At 35.2% G+C, this 22781-nt stretch overlaps 1 protein-coding gene across 8 annotated transcripts in view; it reads right to left on the bottom strand.

Annotated features, from left to right (window-relative positions):
• GPHN (gephyrin) overlaps positions 1 to 22781 on the bottom strand; it is a 414033-nt gene that overhangs the window by 4708 nt on the left and 386544 nt on the right. For all 8 annotated transcript variants that reach the window (XM_090271004.1, XM_090271010.1, XM_090271006.1 and 5 more), the window contains 3 exons: positions 15007 to 15080; positions 11093 to 11157; positions 8213 to 8316 (listed from right to left, as the gene is read on the bottom strand). In XM_090271004.1, the coding sequence (XP_090127130.1) occupies positions 8213 to 8316; positions 11093 to 11157; positions 15007 to 15080 (243 nt within the window). The remainder of the gene's footprint in view (positions 1 to 8212; positions 8317 to 11092; positions 11158 to 15006; positions 15081 to 22781) is intronic.

Genomic DNA, 22781 nt, shown 5'->3' with positions numbered 1-22781 from the left:
ATGCAGTGTGCATGATAAGAAAGCATTTGCTAATGGACATTTTCATTGCTTCATGGTATAGTGTTAGCATTTTGTTTATAAACTGTTTTTCACTGTTGATATCTATTGATATATGTCTCCAGTGTGAACGCCATTTGTGTTCATTTTTTTTGTACATTACGAAGGCTTTTTCCCCCAAAATTTATACAATATTTGACATACTTCTTGCTTGTTATCCATGTTGTTGTGTTTTTTCAAATTACAATAGGTTTTATATTATGCCATATATTATACTTCAAAAGCCATATTAAAGGAAATAATTTATTTTTTCTAAAATAATTGTTATAATAATTTTAATGCAATAATTTTTTTTGCTAAATTGTGTCAAAGAATACTGCTTACAAAGAAGAGTGTATTTACTATATGTTGTGAAAATTTCAGCAAATTATTATGAATAATAATGTTTTTATAAACATTTTTTATAAACTCTGCATTTCTCAGCAAAATAGCCTGGAATTTCTCACACGGATTTTAGCAATTATGCATGGCACTCAAAGGGTTGGGCAAGGCATTTTTTTCCCCCTAACAATGCACTGATTAGTTCACGGCAGTACAGTGGAACAAATGTTGGCATAAGATACCTGACATCTAGGTTCTGCTTCCAGGTTTACTGCTAATTTGTGGCTGTACTAGCAAGTTATTTTACTTTTCTATCCAGGTTTGTTCATCTACAAAATGGGGTTGTTTGTTTTAAAGGAGATATTTATATTAATTTAAGGAACAAGAATCAGTTGCATCAAATTAAAGTGAATTTTTTCATAGCTTCACAAACAGCTGTTCCTTTTGTAGCAAAAGAGAAAACTGATTAGATTTTATGGTATTTCATAGAAATGCAGAATACTTTATTAACTAATGTTTAGTCATACTGACATTATAGTTCTGGTATATTAATTATACCACTTAAGATTAAGAAAGCACCTGTTCACTATGAGCTGTCATGCCTGCAAGAATGGTGTACCATGAGTAAACACAAACACAATTTCTGATGAAAAGGTGTTGTGAATGGCTGGTCTTTCACTTCTGATGGCTTCTTCTGTTCATTCAAACCGGGCAGTGGGCTGTGGACTACGACTGTTTCCTCTGTTTCCTTTGCATATTTTCCTGGCACACAGTAGTCATTCAAGGGACAAAATTTTATTATTTAGTGTAGTATTATATGACATGTTGTAGATATAAATGTCTAAGGGAAATAGTTGGAAAAAAAAGGTCAACAGAATCAGAAGGTAAGCCACAGCCTGGGAAAAAATATTTGCAAAAGACTTTTCTGATAAAGGCCTGCTATCTGAAATAGAATTCTTAAAACTCAAAGAAGTCTTAAAACTCAACCAGAAAAAGAACAACGCAATTAAAAAATGGTCAAAAGACCTGAACAGATTCCTGACCGAAGAAGATACATACAGGTAAGTAAGCATACGAAAAGGTGTTCACCATCGTATGTCATTAGGAAACTGCAAATTAAAACAACAATGACATATCATTACACACTACTAGAAAGACCAAAATCCAAAACACTGGCCACACCAAGCCCTGTGAAGTATGTGGAGGAACAGGAATTCTTATTCATTGCTGGTAGGAGTGCAAAATGGTACAGCTACTTCGGAGAACAGTTTGCCACTTCCTTACAAAATTAAACATAATTTTACCATAAAATCCAGTAATTGTGCTCCTTGGTATTTACCCAATGAACTGAACATTTATATCTACACAAAAACCTATACATAAATGTTTAGAGCAGCTTTACTCATTCTTGCCAAAAGTTGGAAGCAATGAAGATGTCCTTCAGCAGGTGAGTGGATAAATAAATGGTGATACATCTAGACAACGACATATTATTCAGCATGAAAAGAAATGAGCTATGAAGCCATGAGAAGACATGAAGAAATCTCAAATGTATATTACTAACTGAAAGAAGCCAATCTGAAAAGGCTACATACTGTATGATTCCAACTAAATTTTTTGATAAGTGCTATAGAAGTTATGAGGCCCTAATTTCATTAGTCTACCAGAGAAGACCTTGAGATTTTCACCCTAAAAATCATCTGTCTAAAATTTATTATGTAACTTTAAAATCCTTGCATGTGCAGGTATGGATCAGTTTCAAATTCATTTTTTTCCAAATTTTCTATAACCTAGGTGTCTTTTTCATTTCCTAATAATAAGTTAAAACCTATTTATGTATTTCTTAGAAATCATGGACAGTTCTATCATTTTCAATATCTTTTTGATCCATAGGCCACAATATTCTCATATAACAGTCATTTTAATAATGTCTTTTGATGATCCACTGATTTTGTCACAATGAACAATCACATTTTTCTTGACAACTGCAAACACCTTAGCAATTTTCAAACAATATTTCATTGAAATGCTTTGCATTTTATTGTTTATGACATCAATCAGAAAACATGAATCAAGGTCTTATAGCTGCTGGGTACTAATGTTCAATAGAAGAGGGCAAATGGACAAATTAGAATAGTTTAGTTAGGTTCCAACATGCTTGTACTCTCCTAGGACATGCTGACCTGCTCCCATAGGAGGTGAAAGTATTTTACCTTTTCCTTCTCTTAATTGATGCTTGAGATGAGGTGAGCTGTTGATACTAATAAGGAGTTACTTCGGGTATGTTTCTAGTAAAACAAGTTGAGAACAAGGGGCAGTGTACGGGGCTTTGATGGTATAATAAGGAAACACATGATAGGATGTCCTTTTATGGAAACATTAGGTCAATAATTCTATTCAGTGAATTGCTAGGATTATATTTCTGATTGTTAAAAATTAGAAGTATTTCAACTTCAACCACACCTGACCAAGGAAACAGGGCAAATGTTTATTCTAAACTGATGCTCTTCAGAATGCATTGATATGAAAGGATGATTTTTTTTGTGCTGACCTTCTAATAGAGTATAGCATTGCCCTACCCACAGGACAGCTATATTGCAGTCCAGCAGTGGGAGTTGCTGAGGCCAGCAGTTAATATCTACCCCACCTCTCCAAAGCAGCAGGACTTAAGAGAGGCAGGGGCTGTGGCAAACATTTTGGAGAACAGTAATAAGAGGTATCTGTAAGTTGCATCTTGGATGGTCAGAGAATTGAGATAATAAGCTTTAACCATGTTTCAAGTGAACAGGATTACGTTTTAAAGTGGCACTTAAGTCAGTAAAGATGTGGGGGTGATCTGGGAAGTTAAAACAAAAGAGGTAAGCAGCCAAGTATACTGATGACTCATTCTGAGCCCCAGTGACACTGCTCTGTCGCAGAAAGGAGTCTATTTGATTCTTAACCAGTTCTCAATTCCATGGGCTGACAGGAATGAGCAGCACCATGTAATCATTGTCAGGACAAATTGCTGTCACTATGTCAGTTTTATAGAAGATGGTGGATGTAAAAATGAGAAATAAATAAAAAGATTCATAGTAGCTTTGCAAAGTCAAAGAGAAGTCCTCTTTCTTTCCCTTATAACAGTATGGGTTTTCCTTATTTCCTAAATTTAGCAAATATGAAAATAATGGGCAAGTTCAGAATTACTGATTTAAATGTCTAAATCTAAGTTTCATAGCTCTGGCCTTTTGTCGTGGTTAGAATTACTGATGGCTTTTTATTTTCCTTTCCACTTAATTTAAAATAAGACTACCACTGTGATCATTGAAAAAAACTAAAGAAACTTTGATTTTAGAAATATCTAGTTGAACTTTCACTGAAATTTTAAGGAGAATATCTCCTTATGTGCTAGTTTACAAATCTCGGTATTTAGGAGACCAATATCAAAATATCTGAAGCCTAAATTTTCTTAATGTTTTTTATCCTACATATTCTCAGAGTAATGCTTTAAAAAATATTTTATTTACTTATTTTTAGAGAGAGGGGAAGAGAGGGAGAGAGGGAGAGAAATATAAAGATGTGGCTGCCTCTCGTATGCCCCCAACTGGGGACGCGGCCTGCAAACCGGGCATGTGCTTTGACTGGGAATCGAACCAGTGACCCTTTGGTTCATAGGCCAGTGCTCAATCCACTGAGCCACACTAGCCAGGGCCTCAGAGTAATATTGTATTAACATTTCCTTTTCCTCTTTTATATTTTATATTCTTCCTGTGAACCAATCACAGCATTTTGTGATATCTGAATTTATTTAAGAGCTCTTGGAAAGTAATGGTTTGGGTACTGGGAAAACTATATATTTACATTGAAAAGAAAAAACTGGACTCCTATCTTATACAATATACAGATATCAGCTCAAAATGGATTAAAGACTTAAATGTAAGACCTGAAACTGTACAACTCCTAGAAGAACACATAGGAAAAAAATTTTCTTGACATTGGCAATGACTTCTTGGATTTGATACCAGAAGCACAGGCAAAAAAACCAAAAATCACCAAGTGTGACTATATCAAACTAAAAATCTTTTGCTTAACCAAGGAAACAATCAACAGAGTGAAAAGGCAACCTATGAAAAGGAATAAAATATTTGCAAACTATCCATCTGATAAGGGGTTAATATTTAAAATGTATAAGAATCTCTTACAACTCAATAGCAAAAACCAAATAACTTGATTAAAATGGGCAAAGGACTTCAGGAGACATTTCTCTAAAAAAGATATACAAATGGCCACCACGTGTATGGAAGGGTGCTCAATATCACTAATCATCAGAAAAATACAGATCAATACTACAATGAGATATCACCTCAAACCTGTTAGGATACCTATTATTTTAAAAAACAAAACAAACATAAAACAAAACAAAACAAAACAAAAGACCCAAAAGACAGTAGGTAATGGTGAGGATGTGGACAAACTGGAACTCTAATATAAACTATTAGTTGGAATGCAAAATGGTACACTCACTGTGAAAAACACCATAAAGGCTCCTCAAAAAGTTAAAAACAGAGCTGCCATATGATCATGCAATTACACTTCTGGGTATATGTCCAAAAAATTAAAATGAGAAAGATATCTGTATCCTCATGTTCACTGCATTATTCATGATAACCAAGATATGGAAACAACCCAGATGTACATCAACAGAGGAATGGATAAGAAAAATGTGGTGTATACATACAATAAAATATCATTCAACTTAAAAAAAAAGCAAGCCCACCATATCTGACAACATGCATAAACCTAGAGTACATTATTCTATGTGAAATAAGTTAGTCACAAACAGACAAATATGGTGTCTAAAACAGTCAACCTCATAGAAGCAGAGAATAGAATGTTGGTTGCCAGGGCCTAAGGGAAGAAGGAAATGGGAAATTTTTGCTTGATGGATATAAAATTTCTGTTATACCAGGTGAATAAGTTCTAGAGACTTTTTGTACAATATATAGTTAATAATATGATATTGTGTACTTTAAAATGTTAAGAGGAAGATAAGGCATAGGTAGACATGCTTTACCCCCTTATACAACTATAAGCAGAATTATAACTAACCTCAAAGCAAAAAACACCCAGAATTGTCCCAACATTGTACTCTATGGAAGTCTGACAGCCAAAGATTAAAAGAAGCCACATTCATCCAGACGGGTAGGAGGGGTGGAGACCCAGAGTTGGGGTGGAGAGGACACAGTGTGGTGCAGAGAGGTGGCAGCAGTGAAACGGGCAGTCTCACATTCACAGTGGTGAATAAAAATTGGGAGGGATGCCTTGGGAACGAGCAACCCTAGCCTCAGGCCAGACTGTACAGCCCAGGGTTCCAGTGCTGGGAAGGTAAGCCTCATAACCTCTTGCTGTAAAAACCAGTGGGGGTGGGGGCAGCATAAGAAACTGCCAGTTTCTCAGGAGAGTCCGTTTAAAAGGCCCACATGGACTTATAACGTATGCAAACACATCCACTCTGGGAATTGCCACCAGGACAACAGCTAGAAGGGCTCCAGTCACATAGAGGAAGTGGGTGAAGTGAATGGAAATGGGGCAATGGCTGGGAAAACCTCAGAAGCCAGGCAGCAGCACTGTCCCCTCTCCAAGCCCTCCTCCCACACAGAGCCACAAAGCCATGAAGCAGGTTGCCTGCCACTGCCCGTCCTCCCCTCCGCCCCCGTGCCGTGAATACCTAAGGCTCTGCCCCATACAACTTAACAGCTGTGCTAAGACAGGGAGTCAAAGCAACTCTACCTAATACACAGAAACAAACACAGAGAAGCTGCCAAATTGGGGATACAAAGAAATATGGCCTAAATGAAAGAACAGAACAAAATGCCAGAAAAACAACTAAATGAAACAGAGATAGCCAAACTATCAGAAGCAGAGTTCAAAACACTGATGATCAGGATGTTCAGAGAACTCACTGAGTACAGGAAAAACATAAGGGAAAAAATGAAGGTCACACTAAGTGAAATAAAAAATTCACAGGGAACCAACAGTAATGAAAAGGAAGCTGGGATTCAAATAAATGATTTGGGACATAAGGAAGAAATAAACATTCAACTAGAACAGAAATAAATAAGGAGAATTTAAGGAGACTCTAGAGCATTTCCAAAAGTGCCAACATTTGAATTATAGGGGTACCAGAAGGAGAAGAGGAAGAACAAAAAATTGAAAACTTATGTGAAAAAATAATGAAATAAAACTTCCTTAATTTGTAAAAGGAAATAGACATACAAGTCCAGGAAGCACAGACAACAAGTTAGACCCCAAGGGACCACACCAAGACACATCATAATTAAAATGCCTAAGAATAAAGATAAAGAGAAAATCTTAAAAGCAGCCAGAGAAAGGCAGAGAGTTACCTACAAAGAAGTTCCCATTAGACTGTCAGCTGATTTCTCAGAAGAAACTTTGCAGGCAAGAAGGGACTGGCAAGAAATATTCAAACTGATGAAAAGCAAGGACCTACAACTTAGATTACTCAAATGAAAGGACAGATAAAGTGCTTCCCAGACAAGGTAAAGCTAAATGAATTCATCATCACCAAGCCATTATTATATGAAATGTTAAAGGGACTTATTTAAGAAAAAGAAGAAGATCAAAACTATGAACATTAAAATGACAACAAACTCACAACTCTCAACAAGTGAATCTAAAAAACAAAAATAAAAACAAACTAAACCAACAACCAGAACAGGAACAGAATCATAGATAAGGAGATCATATGGAGGGTTATCAGTGGGGACGGTGAAGCGGAAGAACGCGGGGAAAGGTGCAGGGATTAAGAAGCATAATTGGTTGGTATAAAATAGACACAGGGAAGTTAAGAATAATATAGGGAAGGGAGAAGCCAAAGAACTTATATGGATGACTCATGGACATGAACTAAGGGGGGTGGGAATGCTGGAGGGAAGGCGATTACCACACAGAGGAGGGTAAAGGGGGAAAAACTGGGACAACTGTAATAATAAAATCAATGAAATATATTTAAAATGTTAAGAGGATAGTACTCTTGTTAAATGGTTTTACCATGAAACAAAGAAACAAACCAAATCAGTAAGAACACAGGACATTTTTGGAGGTGGTAGATATGTTTAGTACCTTGTAGGTGGTGATGACATCATGGGTGTATGCATATGTCCAAACATATCAAAATGTATATACTAAATATGTCCTATTTTTGTATATAAATTATACCTCAATAAAGCTAAGAAAAAGTCATGATTTGGAATTGTAGTTTGTATTTCCAATAAAATTGCTCATTAGGTATACAGAGTGTGTGTTATAAATTTAGTTGTGTAGTAATAAATCAAATTGAAGTTAGTGGTGGTAGAAAAGGGGACTCTAATTTCCAAGTGACTTTTACCATATGTATAACAGCCTTAGTAGCCCTTTTCCAAACAAAATGGTCACGCTTTCCTTCTGATGCGCTAGAGTCTCTTTCCAGTCCTTTGTCTTTTTCTTAAAATTTATCAGCGAGGTTACAGAAAAAATGAGCAGGTAAATTGCTATCCTCTGTGAGTTTACACAGGGGAAAGGGAATTCTTGTCCCTCTTTCCATATAGGTTTAGTGTTAGGTTAGTGCTAGCCACATCTATTGACCATTTTGTTATTGTATCTCCACTCCCATTTGGACTTCTTGCTGGAGAAAATAATTCACGTCAGAAATCATGGAGTAACATGGGGAGGGAATTAAAGGGACCCTTTCCTCTATTTTCAAAACTAATATAAAATTCTAGATATTTCTAAATCTAGACCATATCCTTATTTATATTAGGCTTCAGTTTCAGTCCCTGGTCACAGAAAACATTACCCTGGCTTTGATGATGGTTGGCCGAGGATCCAGGATGCCCTGCATCTTTCTCAGCGCAGGCACAACAAAGAGATTGCAGGTGACCACGGCTGACACAGGGTTCCCTGAAAGTCAACCAAGCAGTTATTTACAGTATCCACAAAGAAAATTACCAAATAATTATGACTGTCTATACCTGCAGGTATCACAGAGAGTGAAGTGACTACTTGTCTTTCTCTTTTGAATCACCTTGAATCCAAAAGGATGCCAGAACAGAACTACAGTCAACAAAAATGCCGCAGAGGGTGCAAACTTTTGGGTCTAGCAGTGAAATTTCTGATGTCCAGAAGCTGTTTAACATATTTATTTCTACTTTTCTGGAGCTATACATTGAAAGCCATTACTAACCTTGGTAAGTTTAAAGCAGTTTCTACTTGCTATTTTTAAAATTTCCATAATAAATACATGCTCAGCACAAAAAAAAAAAAAAAATTAGAATGTGGGAAAAGCATAAAGACATTTATCCATAATCCCCTCTTACCCAGACATTTATTTAAATTAAAAAAAGTAAAACTAAGTGATTTAAAATGTGAAGGACTTGAAGATAAATACTACATGGACTGAACTGTGTTCTTTTTTTTCTCCCATTCATTTGTTAATGTCTAAACCCTTAATGTGACTTTATATGGAGATAGGACCTTTGGAGAGGTAATGAAAATTAAATGAGATCATAAGGGTGAGGCCCTAATTCAATAGAACTGGTGTCCTTATAAAAAGAGAAAGACCAGGAGTATATGTGCACAGAGGAAAGGCCATGTGAGGGCATAATGAAATGGGAGCCATCTGTAAGCCAGGAAGAAAAACCTCAATAGGAACTAACTTTGCCTGCATCTAGCTTGTAGATTCCCAGCTTCTAGAACTCTGAGAAAATAAATTTCTGTTATCTGTAATCCAGTTATCTAGTCTGTGATATTCTGTTATGGTGGCCTGAGCAGGCTAATATAAACACCAAGTTTTTAGAGTTACAAAAAATTTTTGAGAAATTCAACTGTACCTCTCCAAGAAGAAATCTGGGTGTGTCATGCACTTTAAAGAGAGGAAAGGCAGGTTATGAAATAAACGCCTGGGCAGAGAAGAACAGATTTAGTTTCTTGCGTGATACATTAACTAATCAAGCTGTGTGACCCTAGTGAGTTTCAAACCTTTGTGAGTTTAAATTAACTCATTCACAAAGTGAAAGGTTGGACTATACGATTCTCAATATTCCTTCTAGTTCTAAAATTCTAATTTTATTAATACTTTTATATAGTTGTATGTGAATATGTATGCATATACTGGAAATAGATGATGGGCTATTAGATTTTTAGGTTCCCTTGGCCTGGCTATGTGCTGCTATTTGTATCATCAGAGGAAAAGGCACTGGTGAGTTTAGCCTTTTATTAGCTAAAACCGTACCTTTAATTTTCTTCTACCTTCAAAAGTAGTTAAGAATAGATTTTTTAAGTTGTAAAAAGTGATGAGTGATACTTATTATTTCAACAGAAAAATGAGTTGTCCAATAGAACAGCAGACTCTTAATAAGAATCAATTGTTTTTCCCTTGCCTCAAAATACAAATAGATGGAAATTTTTCTGGAAAAACAAAACAAGACAAAACAAAACAAAACAGCTACTGTTCATTTAACAATAATTATAGAGTTCCTGTAATTGCTACTGCTTTATAAAATTACTTTACAAAAATAGGACTGATATAAAAAACTGGAAACAGTTGTTATTTTAGGGGGAAGAGGTTTTGGATAACATTTCTTAATGCTTATCAGAATTTTCTAATGCTTTCATAACAAACATGTGTTCTACAGTGATTTTAAGAAGTTAGGAAAATAGTAAGTAGATGCACAAAACTTATAAACTGCTTTAAAACTTACCAAGATTAGTAATGGCTTTAAATGCATGGCCCTTGGGAAAGCAGAACTACAATTCTGAATTTTAAAATCCTTCTAACAGGAAGCTCTTTGCTGGTTCTACAGTACGAACAATCTGTCGCTGCCCTCTTTTGGTTTATTCAGGCTGAGCAGAGAGAATTTCAAATTAAAGTATCAATTTGAATAAAGATTATTAAGAAAACTTCTGGTAGATAAACAGTACTTCCTTGGTAATGGTGAGTTAGGCTCCCACTCTAACAGTCGTTTTTATGCATATCACTGATGTTCTACGATGTCTTCTCGGCAAATTAAAGCTAGAAGGAGGGTCATATTTTTTTATATAATAGTTTTTAGACTATCTAAGGATACATTAAAGGCCCCAATGAGTTCTATACTATAGAGAAATTTTGAAGACTACTTTACTTGCATGTCCTCTCTCTTAAAATTTCCTATATGATAGGAATCTCATCTCTTCATGCTTGTACAGTGGGGCTTTAAAAATGATTTTAAAGTTCTGCATCTTTTCTGCCTGCTTTCTTTTCTTTATATCTCTATTTTGAGACTTCTTTCTTGTTCTAGCATTCGCATGGGTGACTCAAGGCCCTTCGGCCCCTCGAGTACAATACTTGAAGTTGTGTGATGTGATTAGACTGCTCACTTTGACCACTTTCCTACAGGGTAAAAAGCAGGTGCCCCAGAAAGAGCCAGTGACAGCTGACACTTGGAATGTGCTCTGAAAGACTCTATCTGATCTGACTTTCACACCAACCCTGTGAAGTAGATATTAGCCCCATTTTATAGATGAAGAAACACCTTCAGCGAGGTTAAGTGATTTTTCTAAGTAAGTAAAGCTGGGTTGAGCCCAGTTCTTTCAGATTCAAATCAAGTGCTCTGATAGAATAGTGGTCACCTGGGATAAAAAAAAAAATTGGTCTTTCTTTTTCAGAAAAGGCAAAATAAACTACTTCAATTAGTCTTACCTGGTAGTGCAAAAATTATTTTTCTTACACCATCAATATCCAAAGTTGCAAATGTCGTTGGCAGCCTAGAGGAAAAAAGAGGTGGTTAGTGACTGCAAAGCGGTACGAGGAGGACGCTCAGTACTCCAGTTGCCTTGTTACGTGGCTCTCCGTAGAGAAGCTGATCATATAAAAATACTTTTTTTTTGATTCTTTAAACCTTTATACCCCAAAGTATTTCAAGAGTATATAATTTGTTTTTAGCATCTACTGTCTCTAACTAACAAAACTCCCTTGTTTCCTGTAGCTTCCTCTACCCTTCCTGCCAGTGTCACGCATGAGTATACCTAGTCCTGGACTTTCTCCAACCATATAACTAACGATGCCTATGTTATTGTTGCTGGAGATTCAAAAAAAAATCATTCTTATTATAAGAAGACTACTTAGGGATACATGCCTACTGCTCAAGATGGGTATTTCTCCACTCTTTAAAACGGTACTCAGCAATACACATAAGAATCTCCCTCCTATGAAGGGAGTGTTTTGAAATGTCAGAATAAATAAAATCCCACGACTAGAACAAAATTAAAGCAATAGCAATTGAAAAAATGCAAATTATGTTTCCTTAAGATTCTGACATGAATCTTTAGTATGAGGGGTATGGAGAGAAGTGAGTGTGAGAGGCTTCAAGGAGGTGGGCAGTTAAGAATAGTGATTTTTTTATTTATATGGAATTTCAGCTAAAATGTTGATTATATTAATGAAACTTGAGTGACGCAGAATCCTTAGGGAATGTTGAAATTTCCATTTGGTTGAAAAATTATCCTTTTAAGCACCCAAATTCTTTTATTTTTACTGTTTTTGCAGGTTGGCTTTTCAAAAATGGGTCTCTCATTCATTATCTATAGCAATAATATTTTTTGATTATTTATAGCCATCATTATGAACTTATTCTACTCTTTTTTTTCACTTATAAACCATAACCCCACATGACACACTATTGTGTTTCTACAGTTCTTGTTTCTGATTTTTTTTTACCAGTGTTTTTCTATGGCCCCCCTTAATACTAGACTACTGTCATCTTGACCCTTAAAGCTAGCTTTAGGTTTGGGAACTGGAGAGTAATAATAGCAATAATAAAAGTCACAATTTTAAAAGAAACACCTATGCATTACATCTATTATTCCATTTAATTTTCACGGCCATCTCATGAGGTGACAATTATCATCCCATTTTATAGATGAGGAAATTAAGACTCAGAGAGCTTAAGTAATTTGCTCCAAATCACTTAGCTACTAAGTGGGGAAACAAAGATTTGAACCAAGGTTTGTCTAACTGTATGCTCATAATTTGATGAGGCTCTCCTCTCATAGAGTATGGTGTATATGGACTTTGTAACATCTACTTTTGGCTACTCTGAAGGCTTTTTTGCTTACTTTTTGATTCTTTGCTGTATTTTAGAAAAATGAGATTAGATTGTCACATTGATTTATGTATAGGTTACTTGGCAATGATTGTTACTGTGGGATGAAAATGATTTCCAAGATACATTCTTGAAAACAGCTATGTTCACTGTAGACGACCCATAAAAATTGTGATTGGTAGATCTGGTTGATAATACTCCAGACGCTTTTTTTTGTTTTTAGTATCTCTGTGTCTAAAGTGAAGGAGGTTAATTACATTCAGAATGCACTGTATGTGGGAAGAACAAGGCTAAATTGCTCTTGAGCTTTTATATTTCTTCTTGTTCTACTAAGCAGCAATTACCTTTAACATTTTACCTTTAGACAAGTATAAAATTCTGGCCAAGTAACAGAAGCCCATTTAAACTTCTAAACCACTTTATTATAGCAAACTAACACACATAATAAGAGTGAGGAGGAAGTGTGTCACGCCCTCCTTCTACTGTACTTAAAGCCAATTTAAATCATCTTTTGCATCTTGCAGACAGGTACAGTGATTTCCCTAGAGGCACTCATTTAAAAAAGATTCCATTACAACAAAACATTCTATTATCATGCATTACTATCATGAGGATCTTATTGCTAAACTGTAATTTTTTTTTAAAGCTCTGGGAAGCCATTTCCTTGGAACTCAACACTTACTGTTCAATTCTCCTCTCGAGATGTGATTATAACAGAATTTATAGTGATTGTAGTCACAGAGGGTTATGACTGAGTAGAATAAGCATGAGGGACTGATGAACTCCTAAAGTTGAGACAAGTGATAAATAAAAAACTCAAAATAAAAAGAGTACCAAAATTATACAGCAGAGGTGCTGAGATTAATTTAAATAATATCCATTACACAGATAATTCTCTTCTACCAGTGAGGGTAAGTAGTATCAGCTTCTGTCTCACTGCGAAGGGAATAATCAATTTAATTTTAGGGATTACTGAGAAGCACATTGACATGCTTTTGGGATGTCCTCTGTCTTCTAATCAAATTAGTATTGCTCATAGAGACAAATTCTTATGAGGGAAAGCTTTAGGGATAATCTTAACTTCATACTTATATGGCAAAATCATGGGGGTAAAGCCTGATCTCTGTCCTAGAACTGACATGAGTAAACAATAAATCAGGGAGATCTGAGGGCTAGTTTGACACTTAACAAAGGCTTCTGGAATATGCTAATAGTTCCCATAGCTCATAACAACTAGTAAGTCTCACCTCTACTCTCTCTTAGGGTTCATAGGAGCACCCATCAGAGTGTAATTCTGATCTAAAGCATCATTACTGCTGTCCTTGATGGCATGGAGGTGTCCTGGTTCACCCACCCACACACTGAGCCTTTGAATAGGAAATGAAAGTGGCCTGAATAGCCAGACTATTGCCCGAGGACATGGCCACAAAGATTTCATCAACACCAACAACGTTTGGCATTTTCTGAGGAGTTACAATTGATTACAGAACCTCCATCAGTCATTCCTTAAAGAGTTATTAGTTTTCAGGAGATGTGCAAGATCTTGGTGTGTGGATATTTTTCTTTCCTCCTGGGAGATAGAAAGAAGCAGTATGAAATCCTACTTACGAAGTATTCACGCAAAAGAAAAAAGTTGAATCTAAATGTAATCAAGGCTTTAGACCTAATTTCCAGTCCATAGAATATCCTCGAGAGAGTGGAACAAATTAAACACCGCCACAAGGAAACAACTGGCCAAATCCACATGTTTAGGACAAATGATTCAGTTTCCTCAACAAATTAATGGCATGACAAGAAAAGGACAGGGGCAGTAAATACCACAAGTGAACTAATTGAATTCTGATTCAAACAAAACAATTATAAGAAGGCATTCTTTTTCCTGACACACAGGAGAATTCTGATATAATCAGGGTATTAGATATTAAGGCATTTTTATTTATTTTGTCAGGTGAGGTAATATCATTGTGATTACATAGGAGAACACTGCTGTTTTTGCAGTGTTTTTTTGAGATGTATACAAAAATAAAATTTTTAGGATTTGCTCTAAAGTAATCCAGCCCTATCCCTGCAAAAAGGTGAGGGATGAGGCTGATAAAACAATTATGAAAAAATGTTGATAGTTACAGAAGCTGGGTGATGGGTTCATAGGAGGGTGGTTCACTGTATTCCCTACTTTTGTATATGCTTGAGAATTTTCATATTAAAAGTGTTTTTAAAGAGAGACAAAGAATCAGTATGGAGAGAAAGAGAAAAAGAGAAAGAGGAAACTAAAGAGGAAAAGGTTTGAAGAGTTGCTTTGCTTTGTTTACACCAAACTTGGTGATTCATAAGGAAGATAAATTCCCACATCAGACAGGAGTTACACTTGTGCAAAGAATTCTTATACTATACTATTTATTTTATTAGAATATATAATCTATAATAGAATATATAAAAAGAAAGAATTTAAAGGTTCGTTAGTCAAAGCAAGCCAAACAACCCCATATATGAGATAATAAGATTATTTTCATACCCTGGTTTCATAAAAACCCTGCCAAAATGGATCTGAGCATGAAGATCGATGTCCAGCACCTGCTTGAGATAGTCCTGCAAATATGAAAAATAACCACTTTACTTTCAGACATTCCAATACCAGACTTTCAAAACTTTAAGTGAAGATAAAATGAATTTATAAGATTAAAATACAAAAAAATCTTATTTTAGTGAAGTTGACTTGCTTAAGACAAATATTCCTTCATTCCTCAGTCCTTCCTTTATTCATTCAATATATATATAGAGAGAGCACTTGTTGTATGCTGAGTACCAATATAGGTACAGGGGATATAGCTTTGCACAAAAGAGACAATATTCCTGTCCTCATAAAAAGTATATCCTAGTAGGAGTACTTAGGTAATAAACCAAATAAGTACATTAACAAATAAATCATTACTTGATAGGTTATTGTATCTTTTTTTCCTCACAAAGAATTTTTTTATTGCATTTTTTCCATTACCATTTATCACCCTTATACCCCCTTCTACCTCTCTTTTAAGACAGAATTTTATGTCTGAGAAAGGATGTTAACAAATATGGCTTAAGAAGTTGCACCTGGGCAAGGAAGCCATATATATATATATATATATATATATATATATATATATATATATATATCCTATATTAACCCACTTATTGGGTTTAAAATAATGTACATTCCTTTAGGAGAGACTTGGACAGTTACCTACAGATTGCCAATTCTAATTAAATCAACAAAAATTAAAAATAGGATGGTGCTCTAAACAGGTAGCAAAGGGACCTTAATTGTTAGCGCAATTGCTAACAAAACCAAATCAACCTAAGTTTATGACCAACCCAAAGTTAACTGACAGAACCTGATCTTTGAAAATGAAAGGCAACACTGTCCTGCATTTGGTCTTGCAGACAGACAGAAAAAAAAAAAAAAAAAAAGCTGCAGTGCTTAAAATTTCTCAACCTCTTGATCTATTAAATTTCTTGTTCACTAATCCAAGGGTGAATCTAGTAATCTAGTAAAATTTTAAATATTTCACAAGCTATGGGACACTGTATTTTTAAAATTGGTTCCCTTCTATCTGCACAGCTGAAATAGATCTCTCTGCCAGCAGTACTGCCCTCGGCCAATTCAGCCCCTGCCCACCACAGTATTAAGAGGTATTTCCCGGAAACAATTCTTATCAAATCACTGCATAATATTTCAAGAACTTTCTGGTTTCCAGGAAGAAGTCTCATCTTTTTAGTACCATATCTGTGATTCTTGTATTTTCTAGCTCTCTTTTACCAATCATTGCTCTCACCAGGCAATCCTTTTCACACCCAATTCGATTACTCAATCAATTAATCAATCAATCTCAATATCCCTCCATTTCTCCCTTCCAGCAAGACTATACAGCTTCCAGTGTTTAAAGCTTTCTTGTCTCCAGTCTTTGAAAATATTCTTCCTTCTGTCTGGAATATTTCTTTCTACCATCCTCCTTCCTCCACCCTACCCTTATCTCAGTCTTAGTCATCTTCTCAGCCTCCCCTGGATTTTTGGGGCTGGATAATAGATTATTTATTTATGTTTTTTGAGGCTATCTTATTTGATGCAATAAATTTAGAAATATTATATTTTTCTGATGAACTGACCATTTAAAAATAGGAAATGTTCCTCCTAATATCTAGTAACCTCTTTCCCCCTAATTTATCTCTGATATCAATATAGCCACACCAACTATCCTTCATTGTAATTTTTTCCTAATCTTTTACTTTCAATTAGCTGTGTTCTTAAATTCAAGGTGTGCTGCTTCTAAGTATCATACAATTCATTGTTTACTCAAATTCAGAATTTCAATTTTTAATTGAAGGATTTAGTCCACTTACATTTAATATAATTACTGCTATATTTGGGTTTAAAACTATCACCTTACTATTTTTTCCTATTTGTCACTTCTGCTTTTATTTCCTTTTTTCTTATTTCATTCCTTCTTTGGGATTCACCATTTTTGTTATTTTAATTTCTTTCTCTACTACTAGCTTGTTAGTTACACAATCATTTATTATAATTTTAGATAACAACATGCATTCTTGACCTATCACAGTCTATCATAATTTGGTATTTTTATCACTTCCCAGACAACACAAGAAATTTAAGACATGTTAAGTCCACTTATTCTTCTCTGCTTTTTGTGCTATAACGTACCACAAATTCTATATACATCTTAAATATTGTGTATATCATTCTACATATACTATAAAGATGATATATACTCTATATTTTTGTGCAGCCATTTTAATATCAAATATGGAAGAAAATATGCAACATTATCAGCATATTATGCTTTATTATTTCAAGGAACGTAAAAATACAACTGAAACAAACAAAAAAAGATTTGTGCAGTGTTTGGAGAAGGTGCTATGACTGATTGAACATGTCGAAAATGGTTTTCGAAGTTTCTTGGCACTATTGACATTTTGGCCAAATAATTCTTTGCTGTGGGGCTGTCCTATGCATTGGAGGATGTTTAGCAGCACCCCTGGCCTCTACTCACTAGAAGCCAATAGCAGGAGATAGCCAACATACTCAAAACATCCAAATCAATAAAGTTATTGGTGAAAATGAAAAATGTGTCTTTCATTTTATGGAAAAAATTAAATGGTCTTTTGGCCCACCGAATAAATGTTTTGAAGAAAAAATATGGTGAAGAATTCCGGTTTTAATTCTCTGTGGTTCAATTTTTTTAGTGATATCTTTTCCTTTTCCTTTTCTTCTTCTTTAAAAAAAATTACTTTTTAAAGATTTTATTTATTTATTTTTATAGAGGGGGAAGGGAGGGAGAGACAGAGGGAGAGAAACATTGATGTGAGAGAGAAACATCAATCGGTTGCCTCTTGTATGTGCCCAGCTGGACACCGAACCTGCAACCTAGGCTTGTGCACTGTCCAGCAGGAGTTGAACTGGTGACCTTTCTGTTTGCGGACTGACACCCAACCAACTGAGACACACGGGTCAAGGCTAAAAAAAAAAAGTTAATATAGCTTTTACAGTTGTTCTTGGTGTGAGGATTGATCCAAATAAGCCACTCCACAGAGCAAGACCAGAAATATCCAGACCTTTCTTATGTGCTCCTGTGATACTATGTCCTTCAGAAACCACACACTTAGGTTATACTACATTTGTCTGATAATTGATATGCATCCATTATTGGACTACAGAGTCTGTGAGAACAGGAACCCTGCACATTATATCTATAATGAAACCCTAGTGAATAGCACATGATTTTCATTCATTCATTTGTTAGTTCTACAAATACATTTGAGTATCAATTATGTATCAGGAATTCTACTTGTGCAAGAGATTTAATGGGGAACAAGAGAGACATGGTCGCTGACACAAAGATGTTTTGTTATATTTTACTGAGGGAGACAGCTTACAATAAGTAAACCAATAAATAAAATAATTAATAGAAAGTGTGGTACATGCTATAAAGGAAATAAGAAGGTCCTGGGATAGAGAATAATGCAGTGGGGTGAAGAATAAGAAAAGGCCATTTTAAAAGAGGTGGTTAGGATGAGTAGGATTCAGTCATGTGAAGTGTGGGGGAATGAGAATTCCAGGCAGAGGGAAGTACATATAAAAGCTTCCAAAGCAGGGAAGAGTGTGCCTAGAACTGAAAAGACAATGGAAGGTAGTGAATGAGTAGAAAAGAAACATAGGGTGAGTCTGGAGAGACAGGTAGAGACCATGACTGCAGGGTCTTAAAGGTTATGAGACAGAGTTTGGAAAACATATGCTTATTATATATTTGCTAAATAAATGAACATGTTTTATTTTTCTTAAAAAATGTTTTAAGTTCTTTTTGCACATTAAGGAATGCTTTATGTTTCTTGTGACAGAGGGAAAGCTTGTAACAGACATAGCAATAAAGGCTGAGAATTAGCATTGTTCATTAAGTTTTTGTCTACCTATAGAAGCAGCAAGAATCTCTGTCTGATATTCTGAAAGCTAGAGTTAGACAGGAAGAAGAAAAATGAATGAATGAAGAAACATGGTCTTTTCCTCAACCCAGGTAAGAACGTCAGAAATATTGTAAAAGACTTTGAAATGGGCAAAAAAAATTACTGGATGTTCAGCATAGCATGACCTTCTGGGTTATTTGTGCCTTTCACTGTCTTTGAGCTATTTTACAAAAAATAAGCTGTAGAAATTGATAGTGAAGATGATTATTATCCAAAGAAATGAAAATTAGTTCTAATTATTCACCTATAGATATAGAACACTTTTGCACCTAACAGCAAATTTATTTCAGCATTCCTAACTGTATGTTAGTGTTCTCTGAATTTTTCATTGAACCAGTTGTAACATCTCGTTGGTTTATTATATATATATGAGATTTATTATTTTATCTTTAAGAATTGCACTTTAATAAATTCTGGAGACTCCACCAAGATGCTCCATTGATCTACCTGACAGAACCAGGTAAACTTGATTATTAAAGTGCACTTCATTGGTGGCTTAAACCTGAAACATCTTTCCTTGGTTCCTGGAGTAAATGCCAAGCAGTAAAAAAACCCTTGAACTCTGCTTTTGGTTTCTCGAATTCTGCCCATCTATTGATTTTAGTACTATTTTTTGTTTCTGCATATGGGCAGTAAGGTGTTTGCCCTTGTGGTAACAATGATTGGAAATCTGGTTTATGGTCTGACCATTTGGGGATTCCTATAAATGTAAAACAGAAATCAATTCTGTTAGGTAAGATAAGACAAAGAATCTGGCTTATTAGTTTTTCTTGTTTATTTGTCTTACTGTCATTTTAAGCCAAAATCAATCAAGGACTCTGTGATGTCTAGGCAGAAAAATAGTCCTTTATTTGAGAATAATAATGATGAGTGCTTTTCGTTGCTGTGTTTACTCTTGACCTGTGGTTGAAGTTTTAGAGCTGAAGCTGTATGTACTTTATGTTGTCTATGTCTGTGATCCTGAAAGGCATTTATCTATACTGTAAGTGTGAAATATGTTCTTATTTCTGGAGGGTATTCATAAGTTATATCTGTGAGACTACCACATAAAGTGGGCCTTCCCTAGGGTGGGCTGTGGATTCAGGGTAACCCCCACCCATACCCTCTCCATCTGAATCTGAATGTGATGCAGTTGTTGGTGGGGGGCAACACAAGAGTGCCTCACCACCAACTCCCTGGTTTCTGCAGGACCTGAGGAGAAGAGCTTGCTCTCAGGGCCACAGTACAGTTTGCTTTGCCAAGGAGGAAAAATACAAACACCAAAACAATTACATTGTGCTCTGTAGTGATTGACTTAGAGAGCCAGTTAAGGGCTTATATGCATAGAATATTCCCAAAATTCTCAGATAATAAGGAAATTTAACTTATTTTAAATGTGCTATATAAAGAGTATGCTTCTTTTAATTTTAAGGATCAAAGTTCACATAGTTAAGGTAAATCTTTGGGAAATGAGACTGACAATTATTTTGGTTATTAAGAAAACCTAGCCACGTTCTTTCTATTATTTATCAATGTTAAGTATAAGTGTAATTAGACAAATGTATTTTATTTTGCTTGGGTTTGTTTTTCCTAAACTTATATGGGTTTATTCATCAAATAAGCTAACACTGTTCCTGCATAATTAAGGTTGTGAAATATGTAAAATTGGGTTCAACAAAATCAGAGGTTATCTGCCAAATTTTAAAAATTCTTTTATTATATAATTTGACATCTGTATACATTATAAAGTGATCTCCGTTACAAGTCTAGTTACCACCCATCACGACATAACTGACCCTTCACCCATTTTGCCCATGCCCCAACCTCCTTCCACTTGGGTAACCACCAATCTGTTCTCTGTATCTATGAGTTTATTTTGTTTTGCTTGTTCATTTGTTTTGCTTCTTTTAGATTCCATGTATTAGAGAAATAACACAGTATTTGTCTTTTTCTGTCTAATTTCACTTAGCATAATAATACTCCCAAGGTGCATCCATGTTGTTGCCAATGGCAAGATTCCATACCTTTTTCTTTATTGCTGAGTAGTATTCCAGCACGTGTGCATGTATATAAATATAAATAAATAAATACGCGTACCACATCTTCTTAGTTCATTTATCCATCAATGAATACTTATGTTATTTCCATATCTTGGCTATTGTGAATAATGCTGTGATAAACACATCTTTTTGAATTAGTGTTTTCATAGTCTTCAGTTAGATACCCAAGTGGAATTGCTGAGTCATATTATAGTTCTTTTTGAAAAATTTCTGAGGAGTTTCCATACTGTTTTCCATAGTGGCTATACCATTTAGATTCTAACCAACAGTGCATAATGACTCCCTCTTCTCCATATTCTCTCCAACACTTATTATTTCTTGTTTTTTTTATTTTTTATTTTTTATAATTGCCATTATAACAGGTGTGAGGTGATATCTCATTGTGATTTTGATTTTTATTTCCCTAATAATTAGTAATGTTGAACATTTTTCATGTGCCTGTTGACTATCTTTATGTCTTCTTCGGAGGAATGTCTGTTCAAATCTCTGCCCATTCTAAAATCAGGTTTTGTTGTTGTTGTTGAGTTGTATGAGTTCTTTATATGTATTTTGATATTATCTCTGTGATTATTTGTACCATATGAGGTAAGGGAGACACTCTCAGGAAAAATTAAGAGACTCTTAAGTAGGCAGTCTGAGTGTATCTTGCTTGATTATCTGTATCACTCATTGTTAATGAGCTATTTTATAATTCTGCAGGTTGTATAGTAAAAATACAATTCTTTAGTTTTCAGGGAAAAAAGTAGATTCTGTTTATCTGAAACTTTTTGTGTTTTATAAAAACAAAAACTCTTTAAAAGCATACGTGGAGCAGAGGGCAGTAGAGATGGGGAGAGATTCTGAGAGAAGCAGCTGTGAAAGTCATTTTTCTTTGGCTGAGAAGAGGATGGAGGTCTGTAGGTTCCAAAAGCATCAGGGGCCCCTTTGTAAAGAAAACCAATATGCTTTACTGTATTGGCTCTTTTTACTGTGAGCAAATCCCTGGGATAAATGATATCTCTTGTTAGTTATACGCTTGTTGCCTTTTCAGAAGTATTAGAAAAGACAAACTTTAGGTCTGACAAACAGGTATTGTCCCACAATTAAGTTCATTAGTAACCAAGATAATTTATACATGACACACTCCCTGGGAATAACAAATTTGACATTTAAATACTCAACTTCAGGATTGCTTTTGTGATGCTAGAACACCACAGGCAGTTTGATGATGATAATAGGAACAGACATGTTGCAAATTATTTCTTATAGATCTACTGCAATGCAGACTTCAGCCCTACCTTAGCCTTTGTGACCTCAGGAGGTCTGCAGCAATTTGCTCTACCTAAACCTAAGGACGACTAGGAGCCTTGAGGGAAGACTAAGCCAGCAAACTGTTAGCTATAAGAATTACTACCAACACTTTAATTGCGTTTCTCTTGGATGTAATTTGAGATGGTAGTCTTGGACTGATAGTCTTTTTCTGCTACGGTTCTGGCATCTGGAGTGATATTCTTAAACATTCTAAAACTGAAGTTGTGAATGGAAGGCAGACATTCTCTGTTCAGGCCACTGAATTCTGACATTTGTTCTCAGAGCGAATAGGGTTCACTGTCCAAAGAGTCAGGTTATGAATTTAGGCAGCAGTTTAACAGCTAGCGAATGCAGACACCAACAATAATCATATGCATATAAGATCTAGCTAAAAATAAATCAAGCAAGCTCCTGAAAAATATGAATTTTAGTAAAAGTTGTTATTATG

Source organism: Furipterus horrens, unplaced genomic scaffold, assembly GCF_987537825.1.
Source record: "Furipterus horrens unplaced genomic scaffold, mFurHor1.1.pri manual_scaffold_3, whole genome shotgun sequence".
Lineage (NCBI taxonomy): Eukaryota > Metazoa > Chordata > Mammalia > Chiroptera > Furipteridae > Furipterus > Furipterus horrens.
The sequence above is the reverse complement of the archived record's forward strand: the minus strand, read 5'-3'. Positions and strand labels throughout refer to the sequence as shown.